Source organism: Ischnura elegans, chromosome 3, assembly GCF_921293095.1.
Source record: "Ischnura elegans chromosome 3, ioIscEleg1.1, whole genome shotgun sequence".
Taxonomy (NCBI): domain Eukaryota; kingdom Metazoa; phylum Arthropoda; class Insecta; order Odonata; family Coenagrionidae; genus Ischnura; species Ischnura elegans.
In genome coordinates this window covers 38,009,861-38,026,572 of record NC_060248.1, presented here as the reverse complement: position 1 = coordinate 38,026,572, position 16,712 = coordinate 38,009,861, and the positions used below count along the sequence as shown (strand labels likewise).

The window sequence follows — 16,712 nt, the reverse complement described above, 5'->3', positions numbered from 1 at the left end:
CATCCTACGGGAGTCATAATCCCTGGGGATTAAATTTTTACAGCCACGTTTATTGAGTAGGTAGGAGGACGAGTTTTTTTACTGTTCAATCTCGGAGAAATTAACGAGTTGAAAACAACGTGGATCGTCACATCCGTCTGGTGATCTTTCAAGGAAATGCGATTCTTTGATTTTTACATTCGTGAAAATCTATTTTCCTGCCAATTCTCCCTTTCCCCTATTCCTGTTCCATGAACCCTATCTTCTTCCCTTTTTCTCTCTCCCTCTTTCTCTGGCTATATCCCTCACTTCTTCCTCCTGGCACTCTTCCCTCGATTCCCTGCGGCTACACAGACTTCGCCGCTGTTTGTATTTCGTGTGGCGAGATGCTAAAGGGGGTAGGTATCTATTCAGGCAACCACTGACTCACTAAGCACTTCTTGGCGCGATCTGTGCGCGTCGAGTCGTGCTCCAGAAGTTAAAGGGAAGGGGAAGTCAGAGAAGAAGGGGAGAGGGTACAAGGAGGTGGAGGGGGGGACAGAGTGAGGGTTATAAGTAAACAACAGCAATATAAAGGTGAGCGCGAGAGAAAAATTTTGAATCAATGGCAAAAGCCGCGTGTAAAAGCTAAGTTACACCGAAGAGGGCATGAAGGTAATGACATAACGACTCATTATACAGTGGGCGCTCGCTATACGACGGGTTCAACGCATGATAGATAATGCATGTTATATCCGTACTTTAAAATTTCGCACTTTTCCATTCGCTCAATATGTCCACAATTATGTAATTCCGTGCCTTATTTTTCAAATTCCATCCTGCTTCAGATAAAAAATATTCCTTATTTTAGGTCTAGTTATGTATTGAGTGGAAGTTATTGCTGCAATATGAAAGGTACTGTTTAATTTCTGTTGAATTTCATGTGTCTGTCGTAGTTTTTCGGAAATTATTAGTATTTCTTATAATTTTTTAAATTGTAAAAGTAAACTAAATTTTATTTCTGTAAAGTTTTCAGGACCTTAAAAGTCCACGACAATAAACGTCTATTATCATTAATTTTGTTTACAAAACGATACATATTTTCAGCATAGCAATATTTACATGCGCTGTTGTTCTTTCTTTCTTTCGTCCTAAAATAGTCCCGATTCAACATTGAGATGGAATTTGTTTTACCACAGGTCCTGCGAAAGGGATAAACATCTTGGAGGGAGATTTAAAGTTTATATGATGCTGATTTACCTCGTAAAACTATATCTACAACTATACTCGAGATTTCACAAAATATTTACTCGAAATTTAAACCCGTAAGGGAAATTTAACCCTTTTTACGGAGTTTTTTCTAACTTTATTTTTCGAGACAAAGATGGCATATGCAGCGTTTAATTATATATCCGTATCTTAATCGAAATTGTAGTCTTAACTATACATTAATATACATTTTTAATCAAAAAGGTATTTAAATGTTACTCTGAGTTTCAATTTAAATTAACATCAAGACACCTGACAAGCGATTTTAATCTCTTTTTAAGGAGAATTTTCTGATGTAATTTTTTATAAATGAAGCCAATGAAGCACTGAATAGCAAGTGTCACCTACTTTATTTTTGAATTGGATGGACAATCATACTTCATCTGGCTATTAGTAACTGATAACTCATTCCTACATCACGTTTTTGAACCAATGTGACGACAATCACAGTCATTGCCCTTCACGTCAATTACACGGAATAGAGCTAAGCTCGGTTACGCCGCTTTGGAATGAGAACCCGGAAAAAATAAATTCCTTTGGAGATGGCAAATTAAGTGCCTTCAGAGGCCATAATGCATTCACGGGCGCAGTGGAGGAAAATCACGACCGACTTCTCGAACTAGTTTACGCGCTCCTAAAAAGAGGTAATGGCTTCTTTTCTTCATGGTGAAAGGACGAATATATATATTTAAACATAAACGCGGCGAGAGACAGCGGAAAAGTCTTTGGAAGCGGTGAAATAAGGGAACCCTTTTCGAGGAACACCGTGTGTGACTTAAATTCAACAATCAGCGGGAGACGATAGTGAAGACCTCATCAATTTGGCTCGAGAGCCGAGTTTTACATTATTTACGTGTTTCGGCGGGGAGGAGGGGGAAGTTTTTGGGAAGGCTTGAAACACAGCTCACCGCTTCTATGGCCCCCTCTTTCCCCCTTCCACATCACCTTCCACTCTCCTACGTCCCCCTCCCCCGTCGCTCTTGGCTCCTTCTCTTCGCAACTTCCCCCCACCCCCTCCGACGTCTAACCCATACCTCTTTGCATTCTATCGCTCGGGGCGAGGGGAAAGGTGTGACGTAGAAGCTAGACTTCTGGAAGACGATTAACGCTCGGCTAAGCTCGGCTAATGTCGATTCCCATGTTTGGGCAAGAGGAAGAACAGACGCACAGCCACGGGCAGGTGCGAAAGAAATGGAGTAGAAGGAGAAAAAAATAATTACGTAACGTAGTAAAGTAAGTATGAGCATTTTCAAACCGAAGACTTATGATACTCATCCATCTCTGCATCGATAAAAACGCGAGTAAATGAAGAGAGGTACGTTGTTACAGAGAGATACAGACAACAATTCCATCTGATCAGCCAACACAAAAATGCCAATTCGAAATCGATAATAAACAGCAGAGGGAAAATAAGTTTCATCTCGGGAAAAATCACTGATGCTACAATTTCACAAGCAGGGCTCGCTAAAGGAAATACATACTCCTCTCGTTAATGATAACATTTTTTAAAAATGGTAATTTACAGCAAAACGATACTCAAGCAGATTAAGGCCGAGGGACACAAATGGCTTCGCAAGATAAGCAATTTGCGTCTAGAAATATATAACTTCTTAATAGGACCTTTTTTTTGGACCTAGGTTTTTGAAGTAGGATATATAAAAAGGAACCCTTGCCAATTTTAATCATATTAGAATATTATTTTTATTTTCTCGCGCTAAACCAGACAAAAAATCTTGGATTAAAATACATTGATTTCAACCATCGACTGAAAACCGAATGAGTCAACTTAGCACTCCAAGGTTGTTCCACTAGCTTCAAGAACGTCCCATTTCGCTTCAGCTCCTTTGTCTTGAAATAAGGCTTATGCTCCTCCATTAGTGTTATTTTTCGAAGAAAGTGATCGTGTATGACGTTACAGTTTCTACGTAGGAGAGATACATTGACAAGAGCATCATTAAAAAAAAGGGAAATCGAAGCTTACGAATCTGAGGTCACTAATTACTCCCGCAAATCTAATCGTTACGCAGGTTGGTAGTTACCCTAAGATAGATTTGAATGGGGATTTATTCTGTACAATTTATCATCTTAGAAACGTGCTAAAGGATTTATGTCGGCAGACAGAGCTTTTGAACAATTGGCTATTATTTCAAAGGCAATGTGAACAAAAGTGTGCATCGGCTTCTGTGAATGGGGCAAAATTTGAAATTATAAAAATATTAATCACGAGATGGATCTAATGGGTCTGGTTGGCTGACAAGAGCGATATCATGTTATATCATGTTGTTTATTTTCAGTAAATTTAACAGTAAAAAAGCAATAATATTATAAATAAAATAAAATCGATTTTATTAGTATTCACAGTAAAACCTCATGTATTTTCGGAACGATAAGAACTGGATGAGGATAAACTGGAAGTAAAAGGAAAATAAATGTAAACAATAATTACTGTACTGCAATAGAAGAACTTTACATTTATTTACCGTCATATCGACCATAAGCACACGTCACTACGCAATAAACTACTTACAAGGTAAAAATGTATTTATCTTTTGTTAACAAATAAATAGTTTGAATTTATTTTCTTTAATTATATATGTGGCTTGACCGCGTAATATTATATGGTACTTCTCGATGAATATTGGACCAGACCTTAGATCATGATAAACTGGAGAGTCGGATCATTTAGGCCTGGATAAATGAAGTTCTACTGTACTTTTACTCCTCCCTTCAAATAATAATAAAAATGTTTGGATTTCCATGTTAAACTCAGGTTTTGGTCACTGCACAACCATCAAATTCGCGCTCATGTTTACATTTTCCCTGAGGTTACTTTTGAAAAACAAAGCCAGCAAAAAAATCATGAAAAATGTCTGCTATTTACCGTCTGAGGTCACTTGCCGAAGGAAAGTTACAAAAATATTACCAGGGCATTTACAGCTTGAAGAGGAGGATATGCAATGAATATGACTCCTTGATTTTAGCGAATGCGAAGTTTTCCGCTCTCGTTATTGCTAGCAGGTTTCAGAATATGTGATAAGGTATGTATCATTACCAAAAATAGGGAAATAAAATCGTAAAGAAGGTAAAGGTGTTGTGAAAAAAAGCGTAAAAATTGGAAAAATCATGAATTCACGAATTGTTTTCTTCGTGAAGATCAAGGAATCCTGGCAATCATGCAATGTGCGAAACAGAGACGATGCCGGTATCCCACTGGTCAAAGTACGAATTTCGCGCCTTTTCCTCCCTCCACCCCATCCCGTCCCTGGCCCACGACGGACACTTGCTCCGCAACTTCGTCTTTTCCCCGCAGCCACCGCGCGAGTCTCGCCTCCTCGGAGAAGAGAACAGTCGATATTCTCCGTCGACCATCGCGCGCGCAGGATCTCCCCTCCCCACCTCTCCCTTCCCCTCACTCCCCTCCTTCCCCTCCGTTCTCCACCAGATCAACCCCTCCTCCCGGCCGCTCTCTTCGCCACGGCTCACCCACCCCAACCCCGCTCGCGAGTTATATGCAGTCGGTTACGTCACCTTGACGTCATAATTACGCCTCGCCCGAGAGAGCGGCATCCAGCTCTCCGATTGGTCGGCCGGTTCCGGACTGCGACTTCCAAAATGGGACAGATGCTCCATTCATAAAACCGATGCGACCCGAACGTAGCGAGCTAGTCGGCGAGAGTGCGGCGAGCGAGGAAGACGTGTGACCCACGCTAAAGTGCCATCTCGACCTCAGAACCGCGTTTCGCGTTTTCAAAAACCCACGCGCGCACACCTCTCGCCATCTTTCCGAACGCACACACCTGTAAACAATCGAACCACCGAATGTTTTGGCAAGCGAGCGACAAAAAATAACAACAACAACATTAGCAAAACAGTCGAAGATAAACTTGAATCGACACGACTGAAAACGAAGTGATACAAAGAGATAGCGAAAACGTCCTCGAAACTGAACTTTGAACGCACGATTTATTTTTTTTTCTCCGAGGAAGAAAATAATACGAGATCACAAAACTGAAGCAGTATTTTTGTTTTCGACTCGGAGGGAACGCTACGAAATTTTGTTCTCCAGTGATTGATTTGAGTGAGTGAGGAAAGAATAGTTCATCTGTTGTGCGGGCAGTTGTGCTTTGTGAGTTTGTGTGCTCTTTGGCTGATTTGTTGGGTGGATCTGCTGAAAAGAAATCCAACAGATTGAGAGAGAACGAGAGACTGCAATATCGGACCTTGACCTTGCAATACCGGCAAAGTGAAGCAACACACACACGCCCGGGCCTTGTTTTTGTTTTCGTCATCCCACCCCCGCGAAGTGAGGGCCCTAACCCCATCGCCCGCCCACCTTATCCCAAATCTAAATAACGTCTCGGTTCGAGGCTCACCCACGCGGAAGGCACGCAACCCGCAGGCGCAGCGCAACACGCCGAGGCAGCACCCACGCCCCGACGGGACCCGATAAACGCGTGCATGGCCCAGTCGGCGCCGGCCGCGGCTAGCCTCGGAGGGAACGAACCCTCCGCTACTGCAGACATACCGCGGTCCCGCGTTCTTGTGCTCGCCCGTCGCAGCGTTTAAGTCACCGGGAGTCCTTAGAACTTTTAACGGGAGACTTGGAGTCTTGAGTCTCCAAACATCTCCTCCTTCCCCCATCCCAAATAAACACAACCCTTAACCGGGTTTTTGCGACGTCCACTGACGTCGCCCGATCTTCTTCTTCTTCTGAATTGTAGGCGCGCCTGGAGCCGCCGCCCACACGGCCGCGACCATGATCATGGATGCGCTGGACACTCTGCCCACGAACAACGCTGCCGGCGTTCCGACGTCCGCTCTGACTGAGCCGGCGGGGCACCACCACAGGCACCACCGACACCACCACCACCACCTTCACCACTTCGTCAACGTGCTGAGCTTCGCCTCGTACAAAGAGACCTCGTCGGAGAGCAACAGCCCGCTGTCCGTGGTCGGTCTCTCGTCCTCTGGGGTCGCCACCACCGCCACAGTCTCCGTGTCCGTGGCGGCAGCGGCCACCGGGGACCCATCCTCATCGCCCTCTTCCTCCTCCGTGTCGGCGTCCGTCGGCGACCCGTCCGTGGCGGCGGTCGTCGCGCGGGATCCCTCCGCCGGTTCCCCGTCCTCCGTGCACCTCGGCGGCGCCGGAGAGGTCTCGCTCTCGGAGGCCGAGGCTGCCGCGGCCGCCAACGTCGACTCGGACGGCTGCGGAGGCGCCCAGCCTGGAGATCTCAACACGCCGGTGACCACCTCGGGAGACATCCCCTCTTTCTTCGGCCCTTCAACGGTGGTCGAACCGCCGCCCATCACAGGTGAGTCAATTTTCTTGATAACTCTGTACGGTAGTTGATCTATGTGTTGAAGCTAGTGCATCTTATGTTTGTTAGTCAGTGTTCATCCCTCAAGTCTAACTTCCGTTAGCTCGATTACTACGGTGCAATTTTGCGTGATCGTTCTTGAATATTTTCCCTGCTCATATTCTTTACATCTATATCGTTTTCATATTTTGATAAAAAATATTCCTCTTCGACATCTCCGTAATGACAACAATTTCCACTTAACTGGAATCTTTTCACCGAAAAGAAAGAAAATGTGGCCTTCTGTGCCCTTGCTCATGATACTTCACTAGATACAGAGCATCTGCTCACCTTTTTTCACTTTATCAAGTATCGCTAGTATAATGTTTCTCCATATGTTTCTTTCATGTTCAGATTATACAACTATTGTGCTATCATTCTCATACATGTAAGCACTTAGGGTTTAAGTGTCATGCACGACCAATAGTGTTCCGTAAAGATTCATAATAAACTGTGGATTGGTGATTCGCTGAGTAATATATCTAAGGGAAGAGAATTAGAACTCAAATACACTCAAAATGCGACCATCTGTTCCCTGATCGAGCATATTCACACCTCAAGCTACGCGAAAAAATGTAACCTTTACGTCCATCCGAATGGATGGGAACAAAGTTTTTATTAAGTAACCATAATTTACCTTGCACAAGGCCAGTATCTACAGCAGTAACGTTAAATTGACCCAATCGATATCGGTTTACCCTTAATAACCTTGAAATCCTACTGTATCCTTGACTGGGTACAAAAAACGCCACCGCCAAATATGACAAGAAAGTGAAATGACAAAGAGTTTCTGGCGTGGAGTTCGCATCACTTCACACCACCGCGGCATCCCAGGAATCAATGGAATCCCATTTTAAAGGGGATGTGCTGAGATTCGCTTTCCACCCCCGTGCCGGCTGGCGCTCGCGTGCCTTCAAGACGGCATTGAAACTATAAAGGGGGGGAGTAATGGTCGCGTGCAAATTTCGGCGCCTATGTATCGGGATTCCCGCTTGCGCTTGGACGGAGAAACAAGTGAGTCACTCTAATAATCACGACTGAGAGAGGCTCACCTTGTTTTCTCTCTCTCTCTCCATTATTTTGCAAACTCGTGAATCTCTCTCGAGTGATTCAAGCAGCGCCTTCGTGGAATTAGTTTTTTTTATTTTGTTCACGGCAGTGATCTATGTCGATCTTTGATTTTCCATTTCATTGCTCAGTCACCTATACTTGACGCTATTGTGGTGGGCACAAAGAGATTTTTTCGAGGCTAAGCGGCTTATAGTCATCTTCTCCCACGTTTCACATTTGATTGACAGCTGGCGTAATTTTTGTTTCCTCCCCCCTTACGACTTCCGGGTCGAAAGGTCGTGTTCCGTGTGCCCCACCCTTTTCCTGGAAAGACCCTGAGTAACCCCTTCGCCATACTACCCCTCCCATCTGCTTCATCGTTAAGTTTGAGTAAACTAACTATCATTAAAACGTTACATGGTGGAAATTAATACTGCTACTGACTCTGTAAAATAATTTCACTAAACCTGAGGACGCTTGCAATGAATGGAGCTGATTGTTTTAGCTATTTCTCTATTTCTGAACAATTTGGAGCTTCAATAAATCATTAATTGTAGCTTTTGATTTCTCACATGCCCCTATATTCTCCGCAATGTGTGACGCCAAGGCAACTTTAGTATTAAATAATTCTTGGAAAACGTGCTGGACGAAGCCAGCAGGACACACTGAACGGGCTTAATGATGCGACTCAATGAACAGTACACATGCCAACACGACTTTTTATCTACGGATAAATAGCAAATTTTACCACCTAGTCTCGAATTTAGCGTTAATGAGTGGGAAAACTTTAATTTTGACAGTTTAATGAAACAAAAAACATAGAGAAAATCATATTAAGGTAATTAAAAATAAGTCTTGAAAAACTGAGAACGATAGGATGGCTCTAAGCATTTCGAGTCTAACAGTTAAATATGTGATGCAATGGACCTAACTAAATAAAGCAACTTCAAATAGGATAATTTCTATTTGACGCCAGTAATATTGACTTCAGGCACCATCACAGACATTTTAGGCCTAATAACTTTGAACGATACCAGTTATCTCTTGCTCAGACCAGAATAAAAATAAATAGCAACCCACGAATAAAATGTCAAGCGTTACTGCCATGTCCAACGACATGATTAAAAAAAACAAATTTTCATTATACAGCAAACCTCAACACTAAAAGGAGAAAATTTCTGCTATGGTTGAGTGAACATACTTTCTAGATAAAAAATATACTGTAGTACCCAGCCGTATCGACAAAGATCCCTTTGAAATATTCTGATAAAACAATTCTAAGAAAAGAGAATTTTAAATACATCTGTCAATCGCTTGAAATCAAAATAAAGGGATAGAATCGAATAAAATCCATAAACCTGTAAATACCCTCGCACCGACTGACTTTAAAAACGGCTTGAATCCACTTTCTAGGTCACTCATTTCACTGGCTGCCTTTTGACCCCAACGGAAGGCGAACGTGCTGGGGGCGCGTGCGAGGCGGGGCCCTGACCCTGTGACACCGCCGCCCCAGCCGGCCGCTCAATTCCATTCATACATTCGCCCCCCCCCCTTCATTCATTCATCAGAAAACAGATGTCGTCCCCATCGCTCGATGCTCCGCCACCCGTTGGCAGCCCTGTCGGCGCCAGCACTTGCACCCTATCGCTCCCTTACGCTTCCATTCACTCATACTAACAACCCACACCGAAGCGATGACACAAAATATCCCCCCTCGTGATCCCTTCCACCCGAAACAACGCGAAAAATTTGAATATTCCGAAATAAGAGAAGTAATTCGGTCTGTGAAGAAGGAAAAAGACTAAGGATTGTAAAATGTTCCTTAAAATCACAATTTAAGCTGCAGGTAACCTTAAACACTAAAATATAAATCAGTCACAGTGCAGGCAGGAAGACTACTTCAATTTCTCTTCGTATCCTTAATTCAACATTTGCTTCATCGACGCATTGCTTTGCTAATGTTCGTAATGAAATATTGGTCTAAGATTTCGTTCTGTGATAAACTCTTGTGTGAGGTTAGATTGATGCGGAATATCGAATTTCCTTGAATTTAGTCGAAAAATAATGGAGCGATTTATCTAGCCATAGATACACACAACTTCATCGCAAGTAAAATTAGAACCATTGTAATGGATAAAATTAAATAATATCGTCCAGTTCAGAGGGTAGGGAAACGTAAAATGCTCGTTCATGATGAATGGATGTATACGCAAACAAGTAAATGTCCTACTTAACATTCTATGACAAGATTCAGTGAAAGTTGTAGTATTGCATAAAATTTTTTCGACATTAACGAATTTAGAGTCTTCCACATAGAAAATCAACCAGTATAGAAAAAGTTCAACAGATTCAGGCTTCAATTGGTGGAATTTAGAGATGTTTAAATAAATAAAAGATCGTAGCACTTTTAAATATTACAAATAGAGGATTTTAGTCATCATCGTCAGTATAAATGATTATCAGCGGAAGGAGTAAATCAGTCTACAGTAATACACTCGATGGCAACGTTGTATTCGTTAAGGTGAAGTCATTTGAAAGTAATTTTTCTTATTTAAAAGGAATAAGGAAATATCGTCCAATGATATTTTAATTTGTAAACCTGTTATACATGCAGGGATGAGGGAATATGTGCTAATTTCTTATACACAGCTTTTAGAGGCAACACCCTGAAACCACCAATTTCTAGGTGAGGCAAGAATTGAATTTTACAAAGGTTTCAAATGTCAAGTACAAAACCTAATTTGAGACGAGCGATACTTCTTCGAAAAAAAAGAGATGATGAAAAAGAATTGATTCAAAACATATGTATTGTTTCTTCCAGTTTACTACACTCCACTCATTTCAAAACTTTTGCGTCCTTCTCAAAGGCACTCTTTCCCAAGATAAGATCAGAGCGTTAGCGTTTTGTGTCGTAAATGAGGGAGATTTCGCAGGTTCCACTTAAACTATGCTCAGTAAACTACACGAGGCGTTTTACCGTCATTTTTAATTTATGAGGGGACAGATACATCACCTGGAACAACTAGTCATATTTCTTACGTATAAATTGAGTGAAAAAATTGAATCCTTAAATTTTAGATTCTCTATTTCCAAATTCCGCGAACGATTCGCCTACCTGCCCGCAATAGGATGGTTTCCTTTTATTTTTTTACTGCCTAGATCGAAATATTAATACTCCTGGAGTACGTATTTCACGCTTTCAGATTTTTTAATGACGATATCTATTTTTCGCGATTAAATGAAAAGTGAAAATTTTCAAGCGCGCGAAAACGCGACGGGTAAGTATGAATGCCGGTAAATATCCGTGAGACGTCACTCTGGTTCCCGCTGTCGCCTTGTGAGGTGACCTTGGGGCGAGGCTTTGAGCGCTGATACGATGCAGGTAGCAGAGTACCCTGCTAGCAGGTAGCGCTGGGGTTAATAAAGATTATTAAAACCTTATCATACGAAGGAAACTTTCTGACCATAGGCAGTTTTAATAGGTGATTATTAAGACATGTTTCCCTGAGCTCTGTGCCTGGTAATCTCAGACGATGTAAAACTCCTATCTACTCGTATAGAAACTAGGTCCCTGTGACGTCACGTGGAGTGGCATCGCATGGGCGCCAATCTGGCCTTTTTCAAATGAGGTTAAATTGACCATTGCCATTCGTTTAATCTGGGATTTGTAAAACGAAATAAATTATGTATTATGAATACACTAATGGTGGGTAACAAATCGCAATCAATGCCTTTCGTTTTCTTTGATGAAGGAAACTACCCTACTATCACAGATGGCGCGACCAAAGTAGCGAGTTGCTTTGGGCGCCTCGATCCCAGAGACGGTTTGCATTCAGAGTGGGTACGACTTGCATCCCGAGGTCGTGAGGAGATAAAAAGACAGCGAGAGCAGCCGGTTAAAAGAAAACACACCTATTTCCTGCTTTCAGCTTTCGTGTCCTCCTCTCTTTCTCTCTCTACAGTTGGCGCCCAAGACATTTCTCCCCCCCCCCCTCCCCCGATTACTCCCCCTTCCACATGACCAAAACTCTTACACGACATCCCCACCTCCTTCTCCCACCCCCCATACCATTCGCAGAAGATGGGGGGAGGTTGACTCGAAAGAGTTCTATTTCAGTGCCGCGGTTAGCAAATGACTTGCTTACGACGTTCCGCTCCTCCCCACCACTTCCAATTCCTCCTCTTCCCTCCCCCCTGCCCCCAACCACCTCCAAACACAACCCCCCCCCCCTTCTCCTGGATCCCTCCTCACATAGACGTCCTCAACAGGGCACCGTCATTCACGCAAGGGGTAGTGAAGGGGTAAGGGTGGTAATTCGTTGCTACGTCCACCTATCAAGGTTGGGGAGGGAACACGCGTTAGGGCGTGCGGGGGCCGTATGGAGAAAATCAATCTCAATGGGATGATTACAAGAAGAATTATGACAAGAAGTATTTTAATATCTACCCCGAATCTTCCAGGATCAGTAAATTATTTTTAATACATTGAGAATATAAAAAAGTGAATGGATCGGCTACGTACCTCAGCTTTAACTTTTGGACGATAGTTGAGAAGTGCTAAAATCAACATAGAATCATAAAATTATCATTAAGGCATTTTCGAAGCAATGATTTACAATTACAATTCAAGCTCATGTAATAGAACACAAATTTCAAAACTTAATTAGAAAGAAATGAATTTTTTCAATTCCAGTAATGTTCTTTTTGGGGGAAACATGAGGAAAATGCTTGAAATTTCAAAAAAATTTTAGTATTTCAACCGATTAATTTTCTGCACATCCCCCTGTAAAGTCGTTACGAGCACGTGCTTTGGGTTCTCCGCCGCAGTTAGGCCATTGGGGATGCAAATTTTGGGGATTGAAAAATTCTAAAACTTTTTAGTTTTCTTTTTTAGCCGACGAAATTACGACCCCTCACCTCTTAAAGTCGTCATTAGCACGTGCCCTGGGTACTCCGCCGTAGTTACGCCATTGGGGGATGCACACGCTCTTAACTGAGAGAAGTGTGTCGTGCCAGGCACCTGAAAAAAAAGAGGAATAAACTGTTAGAGGGGGGCTGAGAGGGAACTGGGAAAATGGTTTCCCTCCGGAGAGAGAGGATTTTTATTTTTGGAGCGCGAGGCGAAATTCGAGAGCGGAATTGATATATTCTGAGCGGGATGGCGATGTTCTTTCGGTATGCAGCTAGAAAACATTCGGAACGCCTCCAATACGAAGGCATATTCATTTTGACTTCAACTCAATTCATTGTTATTCTTCTGATTCCGTTTAGTGAAAGCTCAAGAGTAAGCATAAACTAGAACGTTCGACTTGGGTATGAAGGCTCCGAAAATTGAATTCGACCCCGAAACGTAAGATCGGAAAAATGTCAATATTAAATGGATGGTGGATGAAGTAAAAGAAAGCCTCGAGAGCCGTTGAAAATCATATAAAGTCGACTTTCTCAGGCGGAACATGATTGAAATTGGTCCGCACAGTACAATCCACATAACAATATTCAATTAGAATGGCCAATTGCACCTGTTAAAGTGTCTGCAGATTTCCTTACTGGTGAACCGTTCATATCAAGAAAAATTGTTTTTATGGTTTACAAAGAATTTAACTTGTTTTAACTTAATTAGTTTCAAATTATTGCCCCATATTACTTCTCCTACGTTGGCTAGTATGCATTGAATACAGTGAAAAAATACATCTATAAGAATAAATTCTGTCGAACCATGTCCTTTTTTCGAAGAAGTATCGCTCGTCTCAAATTAGGTTTTGTGCTCATTATTTTGAATATTTGTTATACTCAATTCTTGCCTCACCTAGACATTGGTGGTTTTGGGGTATTGGCTAGGAAAGCTGTGTATGATAAGGTAGCTGTTACTTTCCTCCTTTCTGTATATAGTCACTGCGAGCATAATTAGGTTGAAACTTTTATACATTTCGTGATTTTTGCTTGTTTCTTTTATATCGGAAAGATAACTTTCTACTGATTTCATCGTGGCAAATAGAATGTTGCCATCAAGTGTTTTACTGTAAATGTAAAAATATTATGCGCTAGAAATAAGCAAACTTGCCTCTACAATAGGAAAAATCGTATCAACGGAATCGGCCAATTAGTGGCAATGCCCATCTCATACACTCGGATAGGGTGGGATGTATAAAGTGATTTCGCAAAATCGATCTTGGCCGCAGGTGCAGACGCTCAAAATCTCCCTCTCTTCCCTCTCGTTGCACTTGCGGTTAACGCATGAGCCAAAGCCAGATCTATACTTGAAAACAACCACGTAGACGCTCTTGAGCGATCGAAAGCGTCACTTAGCTCACTCAATGAGTCACCAGAGCTTTAACGGCGTGAATTAACTTGAAAGACGGTCGAAACAGCTCACGGGAGCACGACGGCTCATTGGGAAACCTAGAGAACTGGCGTGAACAAGTTAATACGTCCTCACGATTCGGTTCATTCTGACAAGGGTAAAATGATTATCCCCGATTACCTCTTTCGGAAAGAGCCGAAACGTGTTCCCGAAAACATTTTCGCTTAAAATACGGAGCGGAAAAAAATTGAGGAGTCATTAATTATTACCTCGTCAGCGAAGAAGTGCTTCGATTTTCACCTCCGCTTCCTCAAAAAACTCTTTCGGCCATTTCCTCTCCTGCTCCCCCTATTAGATCGCGTGGAAATATTAAAAGAAACAAAGCTCGACCCAAATGGAAAGTCGATCTTCCTCATGCATTCTAAACGGGTCTAAAGGATTATACTGCCCTAAACCACTCTTTAACTCACACACACACTTCCCTCTCTCCCCAATACCATCCACACTCGCACCAAAGATGGGCATATAAGGAATTCCAATAGGTTTCATCCTCACATCGAAAGGAAATTATTCACAAATTTATCGCGAGGCTATTTTTCACCCGACCAACACATTCCATACCAGCAGCGTCTTTTTTTTATAAACGGGCAATAAAACACTATGAAGACGAGAGCTATCGGCGGGAGGGAAGGGATGGAGGGACAGAGACAGAAAGAAAGAAAGAATCGAGAGAGGATGGAGAGTTTTTTTATTTTATTTTTGGGAGGGGGAAGGAAGAGCAGCATTTTTTCTTCGGGAGAGGACCTAAACCGATTCTTTCGGATGGGTCACAAAACGTTCTTCACGACTTGGTCCGGACTTTCCTTCCTTCACTTGCACCCTACCACCATAACCTCCGCACAGAAACCATTCCCACTCCAACCGAAGGATCATTCCTCATACGTCCCCTTCCCACTCCTCTCACACTGCCTCCTCCTCCTCCAACTCCACCATAATTCCACTCCTCCCCACCCTACCGCTGGCAACCTCACCCCGGAGTCCTTGAAGAAGGGATAACTCCGTCCGTCGGCGGGAGAAGTCAGTAGATGGCTCCACCGGCGGCGGGAGGAGGAAGAGGGTATGAGATGGGACTCTTTCCATACTCTCCCCCCCCCCCCCTCCCTCTCTCCCTCCACGCACGGCACCGACGCGTGAGGAGGGCGGGGTGACGAAGTGTCGGCCCGAGCGAGGCGAAAACAGCTGTTACTTCGCGTTCGAATTTCGGCTTTCGCGAGCGATCTAGGAGGTCGTCCGCGGGGCGGCGGATCGATGGAGTCGCGGGTCGCCTCGATCCGGCGGCGATTCGCGATCCGCGGGTCTAAAGGGGTGTTTACGAGGGTTTGAGGCAATCCAGCAGGTGTGTATGCGTGAGGGGAAGGGGGAGAGGGTGGCAAGGCTGACAGGGGTAGGCAGGGAGGAAGCATCACATACCACGGTATGGGAGAGGAGGGGGGAAGGACAGTAGGGAGGAGGGTGGTACCGGGAAAAGAAAAAAATATCGTCGATATTCGTAGCCGATACAAAATATCGAAGATGAACTTGGACCAATTGGGCTTTGGAATTTGGGTAGTTAACAGTTGAGGAGGGTGGTACCGTAGAAGAAAATAAAATAAAGTCGATATCCGTAGTCGAGACAAATATCGTAGATGAACTTGAGCCAATTGGGCTTTGGAATTTGGATGGTAAGAAGTTGAGACGATAGACGGAAAGGTACCACATGAATAAAAATCGTTAAAAACTGGAACATGACAACGAAAAGACCATACAATGTGCCAAGCTCATTCATCATATTATCAAGTAATTGAAATCTATAGTGTGTGTGCCAGCTGAAATAAAAAAACGAACGTTTGATGGTAAGTGTTTACCGCGGCTAATTACTATTACCATAATCCTCGGCAGGTGAATGCCATGGGAAACAAAAGCCTCAGTAAACTTATCGAAAAATAATTTTTTTGTCAGAGATTCGATTAATGGACTGTAAGTCATCATGATACATCAACGACCAAGAAATTATACATTAAACACTACCAATCGAAGTCTGCTACATTCATATCACAATTAGATATCAATTGGCTTTTGAAAAAAACATCCAAGCATCAAACGAGATGAGAACAACAAATGGCGGGAAAAACAAAAGCGGTGGGATGGGTGACAGGCGTGCGCGAGGCGCTGGGTTGCCACTGAACGGGAATAAGTGTTATAGACGTAGACGGGGCGCTTACGACCACTAACAATCACGCCTTCGTACGCTTTGGCGCACTGCGAGAAGAAATCGAGAGTGACCAAGAATCAAAAACGAGATCTTATTGGAATCCCTTCATCAAATTGGCTATTAAACATTGCACACACTTCAAACCTGACAGGCAATTGTTCGCAGGGGTTGAAATGGTATTGGGCGGAACCATCTGAATTTGAAAAGCTGGACCAGAGGGTGAGATAACGCACAGAAGAATTCACTGGTAAAACTCACGTGAATTCGTGAAAAGAATTGGAGATGATATTTTGATTTTAAATAGCTACTTTATCAAAAAAAATGCATCATTATGAATAGTTATCAATAAAACAATAAGGTTGCTACAAACAGGCAGCGAATAAAATTGTAGCACCTTGTGTAATTAGCAGGAATGATACACGTTCATAAAAATATACGATCTTCACTCTCATTCTTTCACCTTAAATTAATAATAACTTGGCGCAAGACTGTAATGCTACTCCCGCTCGGCGTTCTTGAAGGGCAG

General features: G+C 43.0%; 1 protein-coding gene across 1 annotated transcript in view; it reads left to right on the top strand.

Annotated features, from left to right (window-relative positions):
- The window catches only part of LOC124155674 (box A-binding factor), a 112,099-nt gene that overhangs the window by 59,932 nt on the left and 35,455 nt on the right, over positions 1 to 16,712 (top strand). The window contains exon 2 of the mRNA XM_046529690.1: positions 5,949 to 6,539. Within this exon, the coding sequence (XP_046385646.1) occupies positions 5,949 to 6,539 (591 nt within the window). The remainder of the gene's footprint in view (positions 1 to 5,948; positions 6,540 to 16,712) is intronic.